Source organism: Passer domesticus, chromosome 5, assembly GCF_036417665.1.
Source record: "Passer domesticus isolate bPasDom1 chromosome 5, bPasDom1.hap1, whole genome shotgun sequence".
Lineage (NCBI taxonomy): Eukaryota > Metazoa > Chordata > Aves > Passeriformes > Passeridae > Passer > Passer domesticus.
In genome coordinates, this window is record NC_087478.1 from 38,790,468 (window position 1) to 38,811,136 (window position 20,669).

The 20,669-nt window shown below is 37.5% G+C and overlaps 1 protein-coding gene across 11 annotated transcripts in view; it reads left to right on the top strand.

Moving 5' to 3' along the window:
• TMTC2 (transmembrane O-mannosyltransferase targeting cadherins 2) overlaps positions 1–20,669 on the top strand; it is a 234,089-nt gene that overhangs the window by 123,993 nt on the left and 89,427 nt on the right. For all 11 annotated transcript variants that reach the window (XR_010362153.1, XM_064419624.1, XM_064419632.1 and 8 more), the window contains one exon: positions 14,502–15,330. Coding sequence is in view for 10 of the 11 variants with exons in the window: in XM_064419624.1 (XP_064275694.1) it covers positions 14,502–15,330 (829 nt within the window). In the remaining variant the exon portion in view is untranslated. The remainder of the gene's footprint in view (positions 1–14,501; positions 15,331–20,669) is intronic.

Genomic DNA, 20,669 nt, shown 5'->3' on the forward strand with positions numbered 1-20,669 from the left:
TCTGTAGAAAGAATAGTTTATTGACAGTAGAAAAGAAAGCACCTGTTTGCATCATGACAAAGAACTGCATGCAAGTTCCAAATTGTGTGTCGGTTTTCTTAGCATTTTCTGCTTTAGATCTTAGGCCAGTAATGCCATCTGAGAGCTCTGAGCAATGTCCTGTCTGGATATTTCCATTAAAGAGAATGCACCAAGAACCTTTAAAAGTTCTTTAGGGTTTGGGTTTTTTTAAATATAAATATTAAAATAAGGCAGAAAGTCATGAAAGAGACAGCAGATTTGCTGGGTGGTGTATGTTCAAAGAATTGTGTTTGAAAGCAGGTTTAATCCTTGTCTACTGTCATCCTTGAAATGGAAAAGCCTCTTATTTTTCCCTTGTTGGATTTTTGTGGTCTTCTGTAGGTCTCTAAAAAAGTCTTCAGTTGTCTCTGAGATGTAGTTCTCTCCTTTTCTCAAGCCTCCTCTTTCCATCCTTATGGCTCGTTGCTTCTCACAGCTTTCCCTGTTGAGCCCTGCACTGCAGCAGTGTTTCCCAGTTTGGTGCTCTCTGAGAGCAAGCTCCCTCCTCCTTCCCAACATCCTGTTGAACCAGTGCATAATTGCCTGGTAAGAGGAGCAGCCAGTAAGACAAGGAGCCCAGAGCTCTTCTGACAAGCCACAGGCCTTTAACAAAACATACAAGTACGGTAGACCGTGAGCAGTGAGCTACACACTTGTAACATCTGTCCCAGTGAGAATCTCAGCTTTCACAGGAAAAAACCCCAAACCAAACTGATATATGTAGTCATCATGGTTTTGGCCAGTGTTTAAGAATGTAAACCTCTTTAATCTGGGATTTCAGAAAGCAAGTAATAAAAATTAAAATGAAGTGGGTTTTCTAGCCTTCCACTTATTTCTGTGATAAGATTCAAAGGCTGATTGTGGGTTTGACTGAAGTGAGGTCAGCCCCAGCTGTTAATGCTCTAGTCCAAGGGAGGCCTGTTGCAGGCAGTAGGAGGTGTTCTTCATAATGTAACTCTTGATTTAAACTCCTCTTCGTTTATACTTGTAGTATGTGGAAAGTATGTAAACCTTGGCCAGGGTTCAAAGGAGCAGGTAGAGACACAGTTGATTCTTTACTATTGCATTACCCAAGTCCAAAAGTCGTGTCTTAAGGTCTTGTTCATCTGTTGCTTGCAGCTGAACTGTATCCGTGCATACCATCCTGACCTCCTTTTAGGCATACACTAACCAGTTTATGAGCAGAGTGTTTGTAAAGCCTGTCCAACCATACATCTTTCCTTCTTCGTCATCAGGATGTTTTATTCTTCTTGTGCTCTAGCACACCAGGGCTGCTGTACTGCATGGTGAGCTCTGAATGATGAGAATATGCTTAAACAGATACTAAAAGACTTACTCAGTGAGATGGCATAGGTCAGTTCCCCTCCAAAACAAAGGACTCAAATCATGTACACTTGTGGCAGTCTGGAGTCTGTCACAGATAATGCATAGAGACTGAAATGTGAATATTCTGGTTTTCTTCTTAAAAAGGAGGGTTTTACTGAGCAAAAGGAAGGAAAATACATTGTCTGCTAAAAAAGTCCAACTGCTTAATTCTTCTGTTTGTGAAATTAAGAAAAGTAAGGTTTCTGAGGAACTTGGAGACTAGCCTTGACAAAGTGGTGGTTTCTGTGGAGCCTCTACTTTAAGGCATTTCACTATAAAATGTTTAAAATGTTGATACCTCTAAGCTGGTAGGCGATTAAAAATAGATTTTCATTGTTTTGATGTTTATATAATTTTCATAGTTTTCATCATTTTAGTATTAAAAACATTAATCTCAGAAATCATCTCAGACAAACAACCCAACAATACTGAGTTTGTTTCAAAGAACTACAAATTCTACTACAGGGCTACCTTTAGAGTTTAGTTTCTGTTTAGATATGTGAATTGTGGAAGATGTAGTTCTTAATAACTGGAAAAACTTCAAGGTCCCTTCATAGAGACTCCTGAAAAATTTAGCAATTGTCATTTCTGTCCTGGAATGTATTTTGGTTAACGATTTTTATGTTCTTCCTTAGCAAGGAGTTTTAATGAAAATTGTAGGCACATAATTTAAAATATTATCTTTTCAGTAAGATTTTTCATCACTAAAATGAATATTGCTAGCCTGGTAAATCCATAATGTGATTATTCCTCGTCTTTTAAGGTTATTCTAATTTTTTTTCCTCTAAGCAATGTCAAGAAATGTATTTTGTTCATTGATTGGCAAAGTTGAGAAGAACATGAATGACTAACAACTTCTGATTTTTTGCTGCTCCAAGCATCCTGATCTAGTTGAAGATGGCCCTACTCATTGCAGGGGTGTTGAATTAGATTGCCTTTAAAGCTTCCTTCCAACCCAGACTATTCTGTGAGACTGTGAATATTTACATGGGCTTCCTAGGATGCAGTGTTCAATCATGTTAGATTTTACAGCACACAGGGTGTAAAATGGTGAGCAGCACCATTCTGAAAAGCACCATTGCATTTCAGGGTAATATTTGGCAGAAGCAAACAGAGAAAGAAGTGAGGGGCAAAAAAACATAAAAATAAAGTCATTGGCAGCTGCTATTTAGGCTGGATAAATATGCAACAGAAGTATGCTGGATGACAGTTGCCAGATCACACAGTAAAAGAGTTCATTGCTGTCTGTAGTGCTTAATTATTTGTATAATAGATACTTATATAGGGGCAGAACCTTCTTAAATTCCATACAAAGCATAATTACAAATTCCTGTTACTGTTAGGAATACAGTATCTGAATTTAGAGGCAGTATGGGAGGATTAGAGCAAAAGGAGACAGAAGGTGGTTAAGCAATCTGCTTAGTATCATTCAGCATATCTGTGTCAGAGCTGGTGACAGAAGCATCATCTTGGTCTGTTATCAGGTGCATTTTGTCATGGTACTTTCAGCAAAACTTTGAAGAATTTTCACTTTCTGGAGTGATTTGAGTGTAATTCCCATCTATGAGGTAGAGATGAAGAAGGTTTCATAGGAAGACTTAAGGTGCTTTTGACAGGAGAATGATGAGCTGATGAAGGATCTGTGGGTTGTGCAGATGGTTTGAAGTGCTGACGAACACAGCAGTGAAGTTCACCCTACTTTCTGAGGATTATCATGAAGCTGAAGATGTGCATACTTCCAAGGGACGAGGAAATACGTCACAGCTTTCTGAAAGATTCAACAATTGCAGCCGGCGGTAATTTCGTGGCCATGTAATCCTTCTTTGTGCATGATAGCTCAAGACTTCTTGTTCTAATGTAGACTGTGTATCTTCTGTTCAGTGGGACTTGTTTATTTTTCAAGACTTTTTCAAAACTTTTTCAAATGTTAGTTCTTGAGGTGTAACAGTTATAAGTGTTCTCAGATAAGTATTTCTGTTATAAGTTTCAGTTTGCTGAAGAAGCAGGGATGGGTGTGTGTTTTTTTTACCATGCATGGAAGATTGCAGTTATCCTAGTGATAATCTTGAAAGTCATATTTTGATAGGCAGCATCTTTGGTAGCAGTCATGGCTTAACAAAGTTAACCACTTTCTTCAGCTTCCCGCTTTTATACACTCTTCCCTCCGCTGGGCTGACACAATGTCACTCTGCATAAGAAACGGATCACTGTGGAAACAATAGAAAAAAAGAAACAAAAAAGTTCCCATGGCATCATATACTGTTTAAATTCTTCTATTGTCAAGAAGCCACATTCTAAATTTACTCATTAGAAAAATGCAGCCTGAGTCAGTTATGCCTACATTTTGATCTTAAGGATTCTGGCATACTGTGCTCTACTGTCTTTTTCCCACCTTCTCGCAGGCATCCTTCCTTAGCAAACTCAATAATTTAATCTGAAAGCCAAGGTGGACGTTTTCTAGCATGTGAAGCACTTATGTCCCCATCATATGCATGAAGATTATGGCATATAGTTTACTGAAAATGTATTTATTTTTAAATCATTATTAGAGGCTGGATGTAGCTTTGGTCTGGAGGTGGATTAAGGGGAGGCTTCAGGTTTGTGTGTAACTGAATTTGAGTCATCAGCACCTATAGTGCTCCCCTGCAGGGGAGAGTGCTGTACAGAGCAGGGAACTGCTGGTAACTCAGGCCTCTCCTGAGCTTGCTGAGGTGGGGTATCTCTCTGCTCTTTCATTGTCTTTGCCAAATAATGTCTTGCTGCAGGCCATGTTTTTTTTGTTTGCTCTATGCAGTGGCTGACCTTGGGCAACCTAGTTCAGTTAATTAAACTTTACTGAATCTTTTTCTACTGAATTGTGTCTGTCTGCTAATCTCTACAGATCTGTGTTTTACATTTGAAAGAACTTATTAAAAAATGAGCCAAAACCTCAAGATAGGAACAACTTTGAGGATTTTTCTTTTGGTGGTTTTACTGTAGCAGCAATGTTCAGTGATGCGAGTGCCTGCATAATGTAACACATCCTATTCCAAATCTTGCCTTTTTTGAATTCTTGAAGAAACCCACACTCATTAAATAGCTTTCTGTTATGATAACTTGCAGAGAGAACTGCTGTACTTTAGCCTTCCTACTGAGTGACTTCTCATTATAAATCATCTCTTTATGGCTCAAAAATACTGCACTTCCAAGCTCTACTCATTGGTGAGACTGGAATAAATTTAATAATAGCTAGCTGTTTGCACCACAGCTGTGCCAAGGAAAGACTATTGCATTTATGTTCTTGATGCCCAAAACGTGTTTGTGATGCACTGGACCTGGACAAACCAGGAATTACCAAGGCTAGCTCTGTGTGTAAATGTGTGTAAATGTGGATGCAGACAATGTGATTTCTGTTTGCTCTTCTTTCTCTTCTTCTACTCTGTCTGTAAAAATGAGAAATATATTTAAAACAAAGGTTTTAATGGTACTGAATGTATTTAAGAAAAAAAGAATTTTCTTCCTTTCTTCTAAAAGAGTATGTAATTTTTCATTTCCTTCAGAAAAGCTGGATTGTTTTACAGGTAGACTTATTTGATCACAGATATTACCTCACAAAATTATTAAAGATCTTTTTTTTAAGCTAAGCAAGATAACTGTGCAGGCTTTCAAATAAGTTTAGTGTAATTGATTAAGGGGTTTCAGCACACCTCTTACAGTACCAGTAACTGACCTCTTTTAAGTACTTCACCCCTTAACAGTTGAGAAGTATCTTGGTATTGGTTCACAGGAGATTGCTATGAACTGCCTCATTTCTTCCCATTAGCTTAATGGAGAGTAATGACATTCCATGTCATGAAGTAAGTTTTGTCATTTACATTCTGCTTCACAATCTTTAATCTCTCTTTATTTGAATTATTGAACATTTGGTTTTGTAATATGGAGGTCAGTAAATGCTTTACCTTATACTCTGTCTCTGATTCAGACCCTAGTAATGCACTTCATATTTTTAAAAGGCTATGCTTAAATATCCTCTTAAATACACCTTAAAAGGATCCCTGGAATAAGGGGAGAAATTAACATAAATGTTTTTTGTATTGTTTTCTTCATATTTTATGTATAGAGAAACAAAGTAGAGGACATCCTATTCAAGGTATTCTGTTACTTTTATCAAACATACTTTTGAGGAAATTTTCCATTGAAGTGTTTGCAGTTTTAATTATTGTCTAAATGTTGTTATATTTGAACATTTTTACTCCTTTGATATCTTTGCAACACTCTTCAGTATCATTGAGCAGTAATTACTTATGTAGTTAGCCAAGACTGTTTGCTGCAAAAAGTTTAATTTGTTTCCTCTATTCATTTTCTGATAGGTTTTCATTCCCATTTCTGTTTAGTGTATTCCATAGGGAATGCATACAAAAAGCTTCCCCAGTAATTAACATAGAAAACATGACTGTCTCTCTTCTTTAAATTAGTCTTTGACCATAACCAATTCTATTAAAACACTTGCAATCTAATGAAAAAGGGGAACAAATTAAGTTCTTATTAAAATAGTGGTTTTCTCAGTCTTCCTTCTCAAGATGGCAGTACTTACTGGTCAGGTCTTACAAAAGTTGTTCATTGAAGTTCTTTTTTTGAGGTGCTGTTTTTCTGCTTCTTTGGTTTTGGGGTTTTTTGGTTGGTTGGGGATTCTTTTTTTCTTTTTTTTTTTTTTACTGCAGTGTATTACTCTTCAATTTTCTAAGCACATATATCCAGAATTTAATTGCTAGTGCTTCATAACTACTTGGTTAGCTACATGGGAGGCAAGACTATGATAAGTGAGAAGGGAAGCACGTAGGTGTGCTTCAGACTGCTTGTTTTGACTAGGAGTTTGGGAGAAGTTCTTGTCAGTACACCTGGGAACAAAGCTTTTCATCAGTTCTGATGACCTACTATTTGTCAGCCTTCTTTGTGAATTACCTTTCATCTGCTGTTGGTGGGACTTTGAATCTTGCAGGTATGTCCTTCTCACTGTAAGTCACTTTTGTTAAGGCTGTCCAAGACTGTTAGTCATTGCTGTGTTCCCTTTAGCTTCTCTAGTTCTTTGTGCTTCCCATTTTTTGAACTGTGATCCTAGTGTAGCATAGAAAAAGGAGTAATTAAACAGAGATTACATCCAAACTGCTGGAGATGTCTTTCAGGCTGCTATTTATAATAACACTGCATCTGAAATAAATGCCCAGTAAGTGACTGATACTGTGAAATTTATTCCTACTCCTAAAGGGTACTGTCTTCAAACATAATACTTAACTACTTGGGAGTGTCTTTTTGCCATCCTATGGTACCTTTTCATAAATAAATATATTTTGTAGGTGTAGAAGGACGGTGAATTTTTTTAAAACAACATTTTAGTTACAACCTAGCCTGTATTCAGTTTGTCCCACAGATTAAGTGGCTCAGAACCTATCTTTTCCTTATCTTGTTAAACTGCTAGATCTGAAAGTAAAATAGCTGCACAAAAAACAGCTTTAAATATTTTTATAAGGAAATAAGTGTCTGCTTTATCTTAAATGAATGTTCCTTAATAGTACCCCTTCTGAGATAATAAACTCAGATAATAGGCTCTGTGTTTTGTATGGACTTTTAATACTACTTTACTACTTGTGTCTCTCTTTGAAATGTTGTACGTTTTTAAGCTTTTCTAGAAGAATTACAATTAAAGGTTCAAATTTTTTTTTGTTAGGAATATAGTTTCAAGACTACTTTGCTTCTGGCTCTTTTGACATATTTTAAAAGTACAAGTAAAACAAAAGACCTTGATTTCTTTACAGTAGGCAAACAGAAAAATTAAAAAACCCACAGATAAGATGCTGGTTGTTATCCATGATCCACTCTACAATCCTGTTATCCACCGTAGGAACCGAATGCTGTAAACTTGACGGGCTTCCAGCTGATAGCTGTTATGCCTCGAGTGGTTGTTCTGTCAAACCTAAACTTGCTATTTATCCCATGTGCAGAAATTGGTTATTGATGACATTCTTCTAGTCACTTGGTAAAGTCGCTTAGTCATTGCTAGAGGCTTAATCTGGCATCTAATGACATTTTTGCTCATAAAATCCATTGGTTAGTATGTGTCCATTTACATTCTAACCAGTGTGTTTTTTCCTCCCACTGCATATTAAACCACCTCATAGGCTTTAATTTTCCTTTATTGCCCTCTTATTAATGTAGGATACATGAAATGTGACGCTACAATTTTTTGTGATAGCTTGTAGGATTGCAGTCGGTGCTCTTTGGAGCCATTTTATACTTTGTTTCTTTTTTTGTAAGCAGGGCAGTACATTGTATAGAAGAGAAGAAGCTGTTAAGAAGAAAAACTGTGTATCTGTCTATTCCAATAAGCAGAGCTTTAGTAAATTGTATTGTCAGATCAGATTTATTTAATGTGATGAAGGAGATATAAATTATATCATGAGCCTTAGCTGTTGGTATTCATTTTCATGTGTAGTCATTTTCAAATTTCTTGTTACTCAAGAGGATGGGTCAGCTTTTGTGTTCCCAGTGAGACTGGGGCAAGGCTTCCTTTCTCCTTGGGGCTCTGCAGGCCTCCTGATCCATTTGTTCAGGTGTAGTGCTGACCTGAACCCTCAGCTGTGCTGGTCATCTGTGGACTGACCTGCTTCATTGTAATCCATGTGGCAGTGGTAGGAGGAAACTGATTCCATTTTACACAGCTGGAGCCTTCCTTAGGTTCCCTTTGAACTTAAATTACTCTGTTTTGTTGCTCTGTCCAGTTCCTTCTTTTATTTCTGAAAGATCTGTGTTGGAATCAGATCCTTTTAGGATTTATTAGTATTGAGAAAAGCGGACCAATTACTTCACGTACCTTGGAGGATGTACTTTCATTTGTAGCCTCAGTACAGTGTTTACCTTTCTAGCATTGGTTTAGTAGAGTTGCTTGTGATCTCAATGATCCCTTACGCTTCTCTGAAGATGAGCCAATTACTCGCTCCACTTCTCTAACTTGTGTACCTTTAAGCAAACAGTGTTGCCCCTGCCTTTTATACAAGTTTATTTTTCTGAACATTTCTCTGTTATTTCAAAATCATTTTGAACATACTTGCAAGTTCGGTGAGCTCTCAGTGTTTTGTCTAGCATGGAAAGTGCAGCACTCTTCCTTCGCTGTAAAACCCCTGGATGAGTCAATACTTGTTAAATGAAATGCAGGTATGATGACCAGCTGCCTACCTGTGCAGTGCTCACAGTGGTGCTGGACGGCATCCCTGAACAGTCTGGCAGTCCAGGAATGTCTTTTGGTCCCAATGGCTTTCTAATCTCTTATGTAAAGTTCTTGCTGCTGCAGATAGATGGAGCAACTCTGGGTAGATATCCATAGCATCACCATTGTTACATGGCATTTGGTTGTGTGGACTTAGAGAAAGCCTTTCCTTGCACTGATCATGAAAACAGATTTATCAAGCTGCTGTATATTCATACTGAAATTGGCCAAATGTAAACTTTCTGACACACATTTGAGTGTTACAAAGCAGGCATTATTTATTGCAGTGTTGGGCATTTGGAGGTTCCTTCCACTAATCAACACTTCCTGAGAGTTGGGTAAACAGAATTTTTATCATACACACTAATCATTAGCTATCCCCACTTACTTGATATATATGTATTACATTATTACATAGTCACAGCCCTTATCAGAAGTCATTTTATAGATCTTTGGGGGTCTTCTTTAGTGGTCTTCAGTGCCCAGTGTCCTTTTTAGGTGGCTTTTCGTTGGCCCCTGCTTTTGAGTAAATGTGATATCATTGTTTTCCTTTGTCAGCCTTGCAGAGCTGAGCTGGCACTGTGCTTGTGTTTTGCATGACTTCTGTTTGCCTAAGTTACATCTTTTATCTACTTCTCCAAGGCTTTGTTGTTGTGTTCTCCTGCCTGTATCAAGTCCTTCTGCTCTTGTACTATCTCCAGTCATTCATGCAGATTCTGATCTTAATGATGCAGTCTATCTTTTCCCCTGTAGTCCTCATAACTCTTTTTCCATGGAGAGGCTAGTCTTTGTGGTTTTGGATTTATTTATTTTGTTTTGGTTTTTTTTTTTTGGTACTTAAAAATTCATGTTAAAGAATGAAGGCTTTTAGAATAAGACTTTGGCAATTTTAAATGGCAGTATTTATTACTCAAATTAATGTAAGGCAAGTCAGTAGTGATAAGGACTGTTTAACTTGTGCTACAGGCTAATTACAATAAAAGTATGTACAGATCATCTTTAGCTGTTTTGTGAATGCACTTCCTTGTTGGGGAAAAATTGTGTGGGGTCTTAACACTAGAAATAAATGTCATGAAATATGCATAGTTGGTCCCAATATTGGACAAGCTGTTGACAGAGTTCCAACTCTGAGTTAAAACACACCTTCAGGTCAGTTGTTGCATCACCAGTGAAAATGAGTAAACCTCTTTTAGTGGGTCATGCAAGCAGGAACTAACGGGGCAGGTGATCAGGCAGCGTTAAAGGCCACTTCCATCTCAGTACTGTGAGCCAGCAGGGGTTGTAGCAAATAGCTTCATTCCTGGTGGGGATATATTTTTGAATTGTAGTTTGGCTCCAACTTGGCAGATCTGTTATCCAGGAACCTCTACCTGCTCTGGGAAGAAGATGCTGTAAGTCTAGTGATCTGGCAGCATTTAAGTCCAGTTTTCAAGCCAACATATATTTAAGGAACTCTAATTTGGAAAAGAAATTCCTGTGAGTAATGCCTGATGACACATCTTCTTTCATCTCTGTATTTCCTGAGTTCTAAGAATTACATTTCGTGTGTGATGATTTTGATTTCTGGACTGTCTCAATCATGTTCCATATTTAATGCTGTTTGTGAAATGGACAATGTGAGGTTAAAAGAACTGTGTCTTTTGAAAATGCTTTGGATACCACTTAGGTGATGACTGAGTTTTGGCAGTGGCTGCCCAATTAAGAAATCTGCTGCAGTGCCTTATTTAAGGGCAATATAATGAAGTGAGGAATTAGGATTTAATGCAAGGGAAATGTGCAGTGTGGGTGGGTCATGCAGATGGATTTTGGTAGGGTGGTAAAAAAGGGTTCTACAGTCCAAAAGACTAAACTTGCAGTGGTGGTACTTGTCTGTTAGCAGGCAGGAGATATGTTAAATCTGATCTAAATCAGTGCTCATTTTTTTCCTCAGATGAAAATGGCTACTTATGAAAGGTTAGAGGATTTATGGGAGTGTCAGAACATATGGCAGATGGGCTGGATTAGGATTCATGAGTATAGTAATCCAAATCCTTTCTGCCTAGCATTACAGAGGATCTCCTCTGCTCCTGGACTGCCCTGAATGTACACAATCAGATCAGAGAAGCACAGGCTGTCAGGAGGCTCAGAAGAAGAGTTACTAGTGAAAGTGCTTGTCTGAGCAGAGTTCATTTTGAAAGCACTTCCTTTGTAGGCAAAAGTCTACTGGGGGACTGGCTGTATTATTTAATTTTAATAAATTGCTGGAATGATTTTCTTCCAAAGCCTTAAAGAAAGTAAAGCCAAAATATGTGCTAAACCTTTTTCATTATCTGTGACTATATTAGCACAGAGGGATAAAAGCTATGCAAAAATCATGAATGTTGAGAGAGGAAAAAAAGGGTAATGAATTTGTCTTTCACTTCTAGGTCAATGCTGTCTGTGAGATTTGAAAACTGAAAACTGAAAAAAAAAAAAAAAACAGGAAAAAGACATCCTACTTTAAATTGTTGTGGCAGATGTTTAAGTGTTAGGGACAGATTTTCCTTGCTTCCAGACTGAGCCTCCTCTGAAATCTGAAAATTCACAATCGTGTTATACAGGTTATTGCTAACTGTACTTAACTTGTAGGTAATTTAAAAAGGTTGTAAAGCTACTGACTATTGAAAAGGTCCATGTATGAAATCTGGGGAAGAATGCAAACCATTTGTGTCTGAGGCAGCAACAGGAAATTTGCACTTCACTCCTGATGTCACTTAGCTGAGTTTAAGAATCTACCCGAGCTCAGTCTCTGGTTGACTAGTGCCTTACAGCATGATGAATCAATATGCTGGGGTGGCAAACTTACTCAGATATCTCTGAGCTCTATGAGTTAATGCTTAGATATTTCATTTGAAAATCATGTAAAGTGGTTAAAAATAGTAAAATAGTTTTGTTACAGCATGACACACAAACCTGTATATGGATCATCTGTGTTCTTTGTAAAACCTGCAAGTGTGAGGATCCTGATATTACAGAGCTTAATTGAAAAGCTTAAAAGAGAGGCTGCAAATAGTTACTCCAGCAGTGAAGATTGATTAACTGATTGCTAACAGATTGTTAACATTTTTGGGATAAGAGCAAGAGGCAAACTTCTAGTTGTTAGTATTTGGTTAACACATGAGGGAGACCTGAACATATTTAGTAGGTTTCGCTATTATCCATGACGAATAGCATATATGCACTCACATGGTTTTGTCCGAGAACTTTGTAATGTGAACTTTCTTGGCATTTAAGTGAAAAGTTCAATGATTAGGATTTGAGAAAAGTGAGATTTTCTTCCAGTTGTTGGGTAAGTATTAACAAAATCATAAAGAGGCCTAATCAGTCTGTGGAAGCTCACTTTTCATCTGTTAATGGAGTTTCGCTTCCTTAATATTTGGGATATCTTAATCTTTCAAATGGTATATAGCCTTCCAGAAAAGACTATTTCTAACTCAAACAAAAAAGACCCTCTTTCACTTCCCAGCTTCTTTCTGTCTTAGCAGCCTCCTCATAAGAGATTCATAAGAAGGATGTATGAGAGAGCAAATAGGTCACGCTTAATATTTGAGAGTTGTTTATGTGTATGTTTGAAAGAAATGAGTTTGAAAATTATTTGAGCCAGAAAGGTGGGCAGAAAAAATTTCATGTAGAAAACTATGATGAGAATGAAAGGACAAGTTAAACCATGGACATGAAGTTTTACTGTGAGGACACACATGCAAATCCATTAAATCTGAATAATCTTTTTATTCCAAATGTAAACTTAGTTGGGAGTTTCAGTGATAACCAGTTTACACAGCTTTATAACATTAAAAGCATTTAAGTAGTTTTGGCAGGCATGGATGAAACCACATGTGAAGGGAGTTGCAAGGTATTACCCAGCTTACAAATAAAAGTAAGTTGTTCTGATAGGCTTTTCAGGGAGTGTAGTTATCATGATGTGTACATGAGGGCTTTCGTTGGTATATTGCCAAAACATTGTGGATTATCCAGAATGTAAAAAAGCTAGTAAATCAAACTGGTATTAATATGGCAAATTAAATCAGGACCCAGGCATTACTTTATGTATAAAAAGTGCCAGCATTTTTTTACATGTTCGCAATCCAAGTGCATGAATGTTTCCATTATAAATTTGTTTGTTCCCGAATAATGCCTCCATTAAATTCCATAACGTAGCATAACTGAATGAATGAATCTAACTGATGTTTAGTATTTTAAACTTCACAAGGAGTAACTCTGTAGAAATGAAAAAAGGTATAAATTTCTTCCTGATACTTTATAAGATAAACTATAAATTATCATTACTAGACTCTGTCTTCTTAGTAGAATATTGGTAAACTGTAGAAAAGTATCAGTAATTGACCTCAAATGAGGCAACACATTAATCTGTAATTCATGATATCAAGGGTTGATCCCACTCACGAAGAAAAATGAGTTGTTTTGTAGAAATAAGATTAAAACATTCTACTGTTAGGTTCTGCTTCTGAATAACTAAATAAGCATTGAATAATCATCCCACAAATGTCTAGTGTGAGATGGAAAAAACAAATCTAATAAAATGAGAAATGATTGACAAATAATTATTTCTAATAATGGGGAAAAGATAATTAAAACACTTAATCTGTACCTGTAACTATTTGGCAAATAGTTTTTTTTTTCCTTGCATTACAAAAAGTATCTGAGAAATTGAAATATAAAAACCCCATATAGTTTAGCTTTTACATAGAGAGAGAGTAATGTAAACCAGCTTCCATTTAGGGTGCACATGTAATTGAGAGCAGAACTTACCCAAGAAGCAGCTTTTGCTGGAAAATGTTGTGTTATTCCATAAATAAGTGCAGATACTTCAAGTTGCTAGCATGATGACATTGGTAGGTGGAGTGAGCTGTGTGCTTCCCATAATTTTATTTATATGCATATGAAGATGTGAAAGGTTTTGGAGTGATTATTATGGTGAGCTTGAGGAAAAACCCTCAATGTATTGTTTGGCTCTGAGAGCACAGAATCACAGCATCATTAGGATTGGAAGGGACCTCTGGAGATTGTCCAGTTGAAATCCCCCTGCCAAGGCAGGGTCACCTAGAGCAGGCTGTCCAGGGACAAATCCAGGTGGGTTTTGAATGTCTCCAGAGAAGGAGAATCCACAACATCCCTAGGCAGCCTGTTCCACTGCTCTGTCACTCTCAATGTAAAGAAGCCCTTCCTCATGCTGAGGGGAAACTTCTTGTGTTTTATAGAAAATGAAGTGTGACTTTCAGTAGTAGGTAGAGCTGAAGGCTCCAAGTTAATAAGCAGGAGCTAGGAGACATAAATATGGAATCTGCATCTGTTTTCCTCTCTTGCTTTCTTGGAAATTTTAATTGGCTCTCTAGCAAAATGCCTCGGGAGAGACTTTGATTAAGGTAAATGGATCTGGAACATCCTTTGCCTTAGCGAGATTTAAAGTCTAAACTCATGTTTTGATCACAGCCAGAAACAGAGAAGGGGTTTGGGAGATTATGTAGGAACTAATGTAAGAGGCCATAAATTCCTCTAAAATAAGCATTTCCAAAGCATTATACAACTAAATCTTAAGCAAGGACTGACAGCCCTAAGATATCGGAAGGCTTGGCTGTGATGCATTCTTGATAGAGCTTAAATGAAAGAGTCAGTTCCTTAGTCTGTAGTCAGCAATGTACCCCAACATGGCACGATACAAATGTCAGAGATGGAGATCTATTGTGTTTGGTTTTATTACTGGAAAAGAGTTCTGTCAAATATTTTCTTGGTTTTTTGTTGTGTATAATCTACACAAATAAGTACCTAGTGTTGATTTATGCTATTATTTTTCTTTCAGAGAAAGAATTTGACCCTGTTCTTCAGCATTGGTTTATTGACCTCCTGGGGAACTGCACTGCTGGGTGTTCGCTTATACTGGATGGGCAACAGGCCTCCAAGTTTTTCTAATTCTGACAATCCAGCAGCAGACTCAGACAGTTTTCTTACACGTACCCTGACCTTCTTTTACTTGCCAACCAAGAACCTCTGGCTGTTGCTGTGCCCAGATACTCTCAGCTTTGACTGGTCTATGGATGCTGTGCCTCTTCTAAAAGCAGTCAGTGACTGGAGGAATCTACACACTGTGGCCTTCTATGCAGGACTCCTCCTCCTTGCCTACTTTAGCTTGAAGGGCTCCAGCAATGAGAGAGAATTCAATGGGAAAACTGTAATGAATGGCAAGCAAAATGCTAATGGGCATAGCTGTCACCCAGAGATGGAGTACAAGACACTGGAGGTGAAGTCAAGCTTTGCGTCAAAAGAAGAGAATGGCCTAAAAAAGCATGAAATTCAGAAACTGCAGCTTCCTTCAACCGAGAACATTGTCATTCTGTCTCTCTCTTTGTTAATAGTGCCCTTCGTTCCTGCCACAAACCTGTTTTTCTATGTTGGCTTTGTAATAGCAGAGCGTGTGCTGTATGTTCCTAGTATGGGCTTCTGCCTGCTGGTTACAGTAGGTGTCAGGGCCCTTTATGTCAAAGCCCAAAAGCGCTTTCTGAAGAACTTGGTTTTTTGTTCCACTGCTGCATTAATTGTTTTCTATGGACTCAAGACTGTTGTCAGGAATGGGGACTGGCAGAATGAAGAGATGCTGTATAGGTCAGGGATAAAAGTAAACCCTGCTAAAGGTAATTTTTGCTCTTTATGATGAATGCTTTAATTATTCCTCTCTGTCTTTGCCTTTGAATTATCTAATTTTACTAGCAACATCTGAAGAGAATACTTTAAGAAATGTCATTTCAAGTTGCAGAGGTATGTGTGTTAATAAAAATGGGGAAAAGCAGGAATGTGTTTTGATTAGGTGTTACAGGTTTGGCATTAGCATGGAGAAAAGGAGACCCTAAGGTAAGGGGATACTTTTTTTTTCAGTGGTATTAGTTCTGTGTTTTGAAATTAAAGATGCATTATTAGTATTATAGAGCCCACCCTGGTGTTTTTACATTTGGAATCTGGTATATAGCATGCTAATGAACATTTTTTGTGAGTTTACCAAATGTTCTGTTTTCTCTGATTAAGAAATACAAGAAATAGTAAAGGACAGCATCAGGCTTCCCTGTTCCTTCCCTGTTCCTTAATTTCATCTGATGCAAATAACATCAATACTACATAATAAAAATAAGGAAATGAGGTCAAGTGTAATTCAGCCTAGGAAATGACTGTAGTTCCCCCTGCCTATGAGTACTGTAAAGAGTTATTGTCAAATACTTATGCCTTCCTTGTTCATGTGTAAATATCAGCTATTTGAACATTGCCCAGCCACATCTTGAAGGTTATATCTATGCTGTAATGAGATGTGACCACAGCTAGTGTAAACATATCCAAACACGCAGTAAACCTGCCAGTTTAGGTATCAGTAACAATGTTTAGCTGTAGCTCTGTGGTTTTAAGCATGTATGGCAGATCCAGCTTGGCTCCTGAACTCCTTGCTGCCTGGCTGTACTGCTCTTGGCACAAATGCAATTTTATATGAGAATGGTCGAAATATCACCTGTGAGTGCAGTGTAGACATTGACTAAGACTTCCTTATTCACAGCTCATCAGAAATGAGAAGAGATTAGTTGATTGCTTTGCCTGTCTGTGAAAGAAAAATTTGACAGCACTTGAGTACTTGAGTTTTTTCAGTCCTCTGCTCAGAACCGCCTTACATGATGTGAAGTCATCTGCCGATAGAGTTGTGTGTTTTGATTAGACAGTTGTATCATGCCACAGTCTAAAAGCTGTGATAGTAAGAGGAAAATGCAGGTGGTTACTGTGAGCTGATAGAGAGTGAAGAAGTAGATTTGGCAGATAAAATGCCCAGCAAAGCAGCATTTTAGTAGTTTGTCAGTCTGATTTTGTAACTCTTCTTCATATACTTTCTCAGTCTAGGAAAATTACTGATCTTGTTGCTGCAGTGAGTTTTTTAAATCGTGAACAAGCACATTGCATTTGTTTTACTTTTTTTTTCAAAGCTAGCACAGGAAAGCAAGAAATTAAGTAACTGGACAGCGAGCCAGCACACCAGAGTGATTATATAAAGCTCTGAGACTTACAAGTTTAGTGACAGTATAAAACTTGTATTAAAACACTGGAATTCCTTACAATGAAAAGTGTGTATGCACTTGGTTAGTTAATGCATGTTCCATTTTTGTCCTTGGTGGAGATCCGCAGACATTATTAGTTGTCTGCTTGCGAGAGTCAAATTTTCTGATCAAAAAAATCACGCTAGTTTTTGCCCAATAGTAGGATTGTCTGCAGCATTGTCTGGAAATGAGACTACTGGGTGTTATGATCCCAGGAGACAAGATGAGCTGTTTTCAGCTACACATCTCACTCAGTATACACAGACTCGTGTGTACATGATCGTCTGGTTTCTTGCCATATAAGCTGACATTAAGTGTCTTGTAAGATGTGTAAAAGCAAAGACAGTATGTCAGTGCAATGATATAGACATGACTGAGCTGACTTAAATAAATCTGCTTAAAATATCCTGTTAAACTTCTGCTGAATATTTACTAGCCCACATACATTGTAACAAGGCTGGGTATTAGACACCCTGACCTGTCACCCAACTCTGTTCATTATTGTGAATATTTCTAAAATTATCCCTGGCTTTGACTATGCTAATTTTATTTTCCATTTCTCATATAGTCAGACAAACCTGACTGGACTAGATTGGCTGCCAATCCTGCCAAAGCATTAGGAGATCAACAATTCAAACTACTCTTCAGTAATTAAATGAGGTTGACATAGGAAAAACAAGTTATTTTTGTTTGCCTCTTTTTTCTAGTTTTATGAATTCTAGTGATAAATAGGCTATTCAGAGAGTGGGACAATGGGCTGCTCAGTTAAACAGAGTGGAGAAGTGTTTTCCTTATTTTTAGGCTACTAAGAAGGAGCTGTCACTCCTCATTTCTCTGCTTTCCTCAGCTCGTAGCAAGTTTCTTCTCAATAGTATTTTCTTACTTCTAAAAATTGGGGAGTAGCAGGATAATTTTCCCTGATATTTCTGCTTTTTCTCTCATCTCCTGCAAAGAGCTTCTACTGAACAAGAGCTGCTTCTGTTGTAATCTAAAGAGCAATGAGGCATCCCTTGAAAAAGTCACAGTGTGGAAACCAATAAAGAAATAGGAATCTGTGAAGACCAGCTTTACTAAAGCAAAAAGATGAGTGTTTTGTTCCAGATCCATCTGTATTCTGGTCTAGCAGGCTGAATGCCACCGATGGCTGACTGCTGTGCAACACTGAGCTGATGTGCTGTAGTCATAAGGGCATTTGCTGAGGCAAGCTTTTAGCATGGGTGCATTTGTGTACTAATGTAGCTGAACTGCTTCAGAAATGGAGTTGTCTCATTTTGGTGGTGGTTTATTATCAGGTCCTCTGTGTTGTGATATGTGTAAGATTATAATCTTCTGCTGTGGGACTTTTCAGGCAAATATTTTCAGCAGCTTCTCCATCTTCAGTCCTCAGGGAGGAAATGGATGATAATCACCTCACTGGTACTTTCTTCTGGTCCCTTCAGGGGTACCTTGCAGGCAGTGCAGGCAGAGTCGTGTTCTGCCGCAGGTGAGAAAGCCTCTGCTCCTGCAGGCAGATACAGCCTTTCTGCAGTTTACATTTCTCCAGGCTGTTTTTGTCAATCACTGACAATGTGGGAAAAATACTCAAAAGCATGAGCATGGATTGTCTCTTAAAAAAACCTGAAAATGCACTGTGGGAGAGTCGAGTGAGAAGAAGGTGGTGAAGCTGCCTCCAAACTACCCTGTGTGTGCCAGCTTTCCTGGCTGCCTCGCTGTGTGGCAGGCAGCTGCCATCCCTTGGCTGAGGGAGTCCTTGTGAGGACTTGGGATGCCTTAGCTGCATCTTTACTGATCTTATTCTGCCGCTCTGGTTATGACTAGTACTTCAAATAACTTTGAAGTGATGCAAGTAGTACCTTGTTACAATTTGTCAGCACTTGAGGGAGAAATATGCAAGACTGACTAATTTAGTTTATGGATTCTGAAGTGGGTGTATGCATGTTTTGACCGTAGGGAGGGAAAGACACAAGTGTTTCTCTGTTCTGCCTTCAACTTAATGAGCAGCCCAAGTGATATAAAACAATTCTCATTATCTGAATGTTCTTTTATAGCAAAGGAAGCCTCCCAAAATATAAAAACAAACAAAAAAGTTAAAAGTGGGTGGTATCTGTCACGTCTTTTTCAGTTAGACTGAGGGCCATTCTGTGGTGATGATTACCTTGTGTTTAATATAAAATTGTAATGACACACAAAACAATTGTGCTTATTATGCCTCATTAACTGTAGTTTTCCCTGTGGTACCAAAAATAAGCTTGAAAAAGCACAACCTTCCTCTGGGCCTTGCAGTCCACATCTGAACATGGAAGATCATTGTGATGTATTTCCTATACCTGGCATAAAGTAGAAAATAGAGAGGCTTAAACTGCTAGACTGCCACAGAGGTATTAGTTGCTTGTTCATATTTACTGATGAAATTTTAGTCTCCTGGTGCCATTACATTTGCAAGTAGGCTTTGAGAATCCTTCCAGGAAATAGCTGACCTGCTACACAGAGTGGATGCTTAATGAAAAATTCACCTCAGTTTAGTGTGGAAAAAAGGTTACTATATTTTGTACTAAGCTAGGTAGAGAAACTGTATTTCCTACAAACAAAAAAGATGCAATAAAACGTTATCTCCATTATTATTATTTTTGTATCACTACTGGTGACTGGAAACCAAAGGAAATGAAATGTTTTAAAGTACAGCATTCTTTAAATATGCTTATTATTAAGAGCTTACGTTATGCTGACAAGATCTCCTCTAATACCTTTAGAGGAGATACCTTCAGTAGCTATTTCTCTGACACACAGCTTGTTGTTCACTACATGGTTTTTTTGAACCTCCTAAGTATAGCAGTGTGCATCCTAATAAATATCACATTGGACACTTAAAAATAGTTTGAGTATTTGAAATTTGCCTTTCAGTGTTTTGGTGTGTGTATTCAGGTTTTTTATATGTAGCTTGTCAGTAAAACTCCAACCTGTCTTTGGCCCAACAGCCCAAAATACTGCTCTGTACAGTAATTATTTCTTTTTCCTTTGCCTCATATAGTGTCAATAATAATAAAATTAACAGTGTGATTAATATAACATCATACTGAATAGAAAGTGTGGGTTTGGGGGAAAAAAGGCTTGAGAGAGAAAGTGATTTCAGTGCACAGATTGCCATATAAAACATCAGATTTTAAACATATAAAACCTGCTGATAAGTACACTTAAAAGTTTTGTGTATTATCTCTGTTAAGAAATACCAGTGATATGAGCATACCATCTGGAGTTAGGTATTCATGAATTAGTTTTGCTAATTAAATCTTTTTTAGTCTTTGAACAAACCACTTTAATCTCAATTTTTCTCTCTGGAATGGAACTCATATTACCTATTACCATAAGACTAGAATTTTTTTTTATGATTCATGGTTGTTTAAAACCTCTCTGTATTTATGGCAGTATAATATCCATCCTAAGCTAATATATATCAGACTATATAGTCATTATGGTGATTCTTGATGCTCTTTTTAGTTAATGTTTTTAGAAATTGTCAGAGAAACATAGCAACAAGTAATCATCCATTTTCCCAATACCTTTGCCAGAACTTTCTGATACTTAAATATTTTTTGACTAAATGTTTTATGGATATTTTCCTTGACTTCTATAATAATTTTCAGCTTTATCTACTTTTTAAAGAAGAAATTAGTTTAAGGTATATAATCTTTCAATGGTGTAAAATGTTTCCAGCCCACCAGTAAGAACCTTTTTAATAGATACTGTATGGCAGATGCAATGATCTTATTTAGGAAACAAAATCATAGGTTAGAATTGCACATTAAAAGTATAATTTATGATATATAATACTATATGGCTATATAAGTCTGTTATATGGGAATTATGCAAGGTATACCATGATAAATCTGAGGTCTCCGTTCATAACA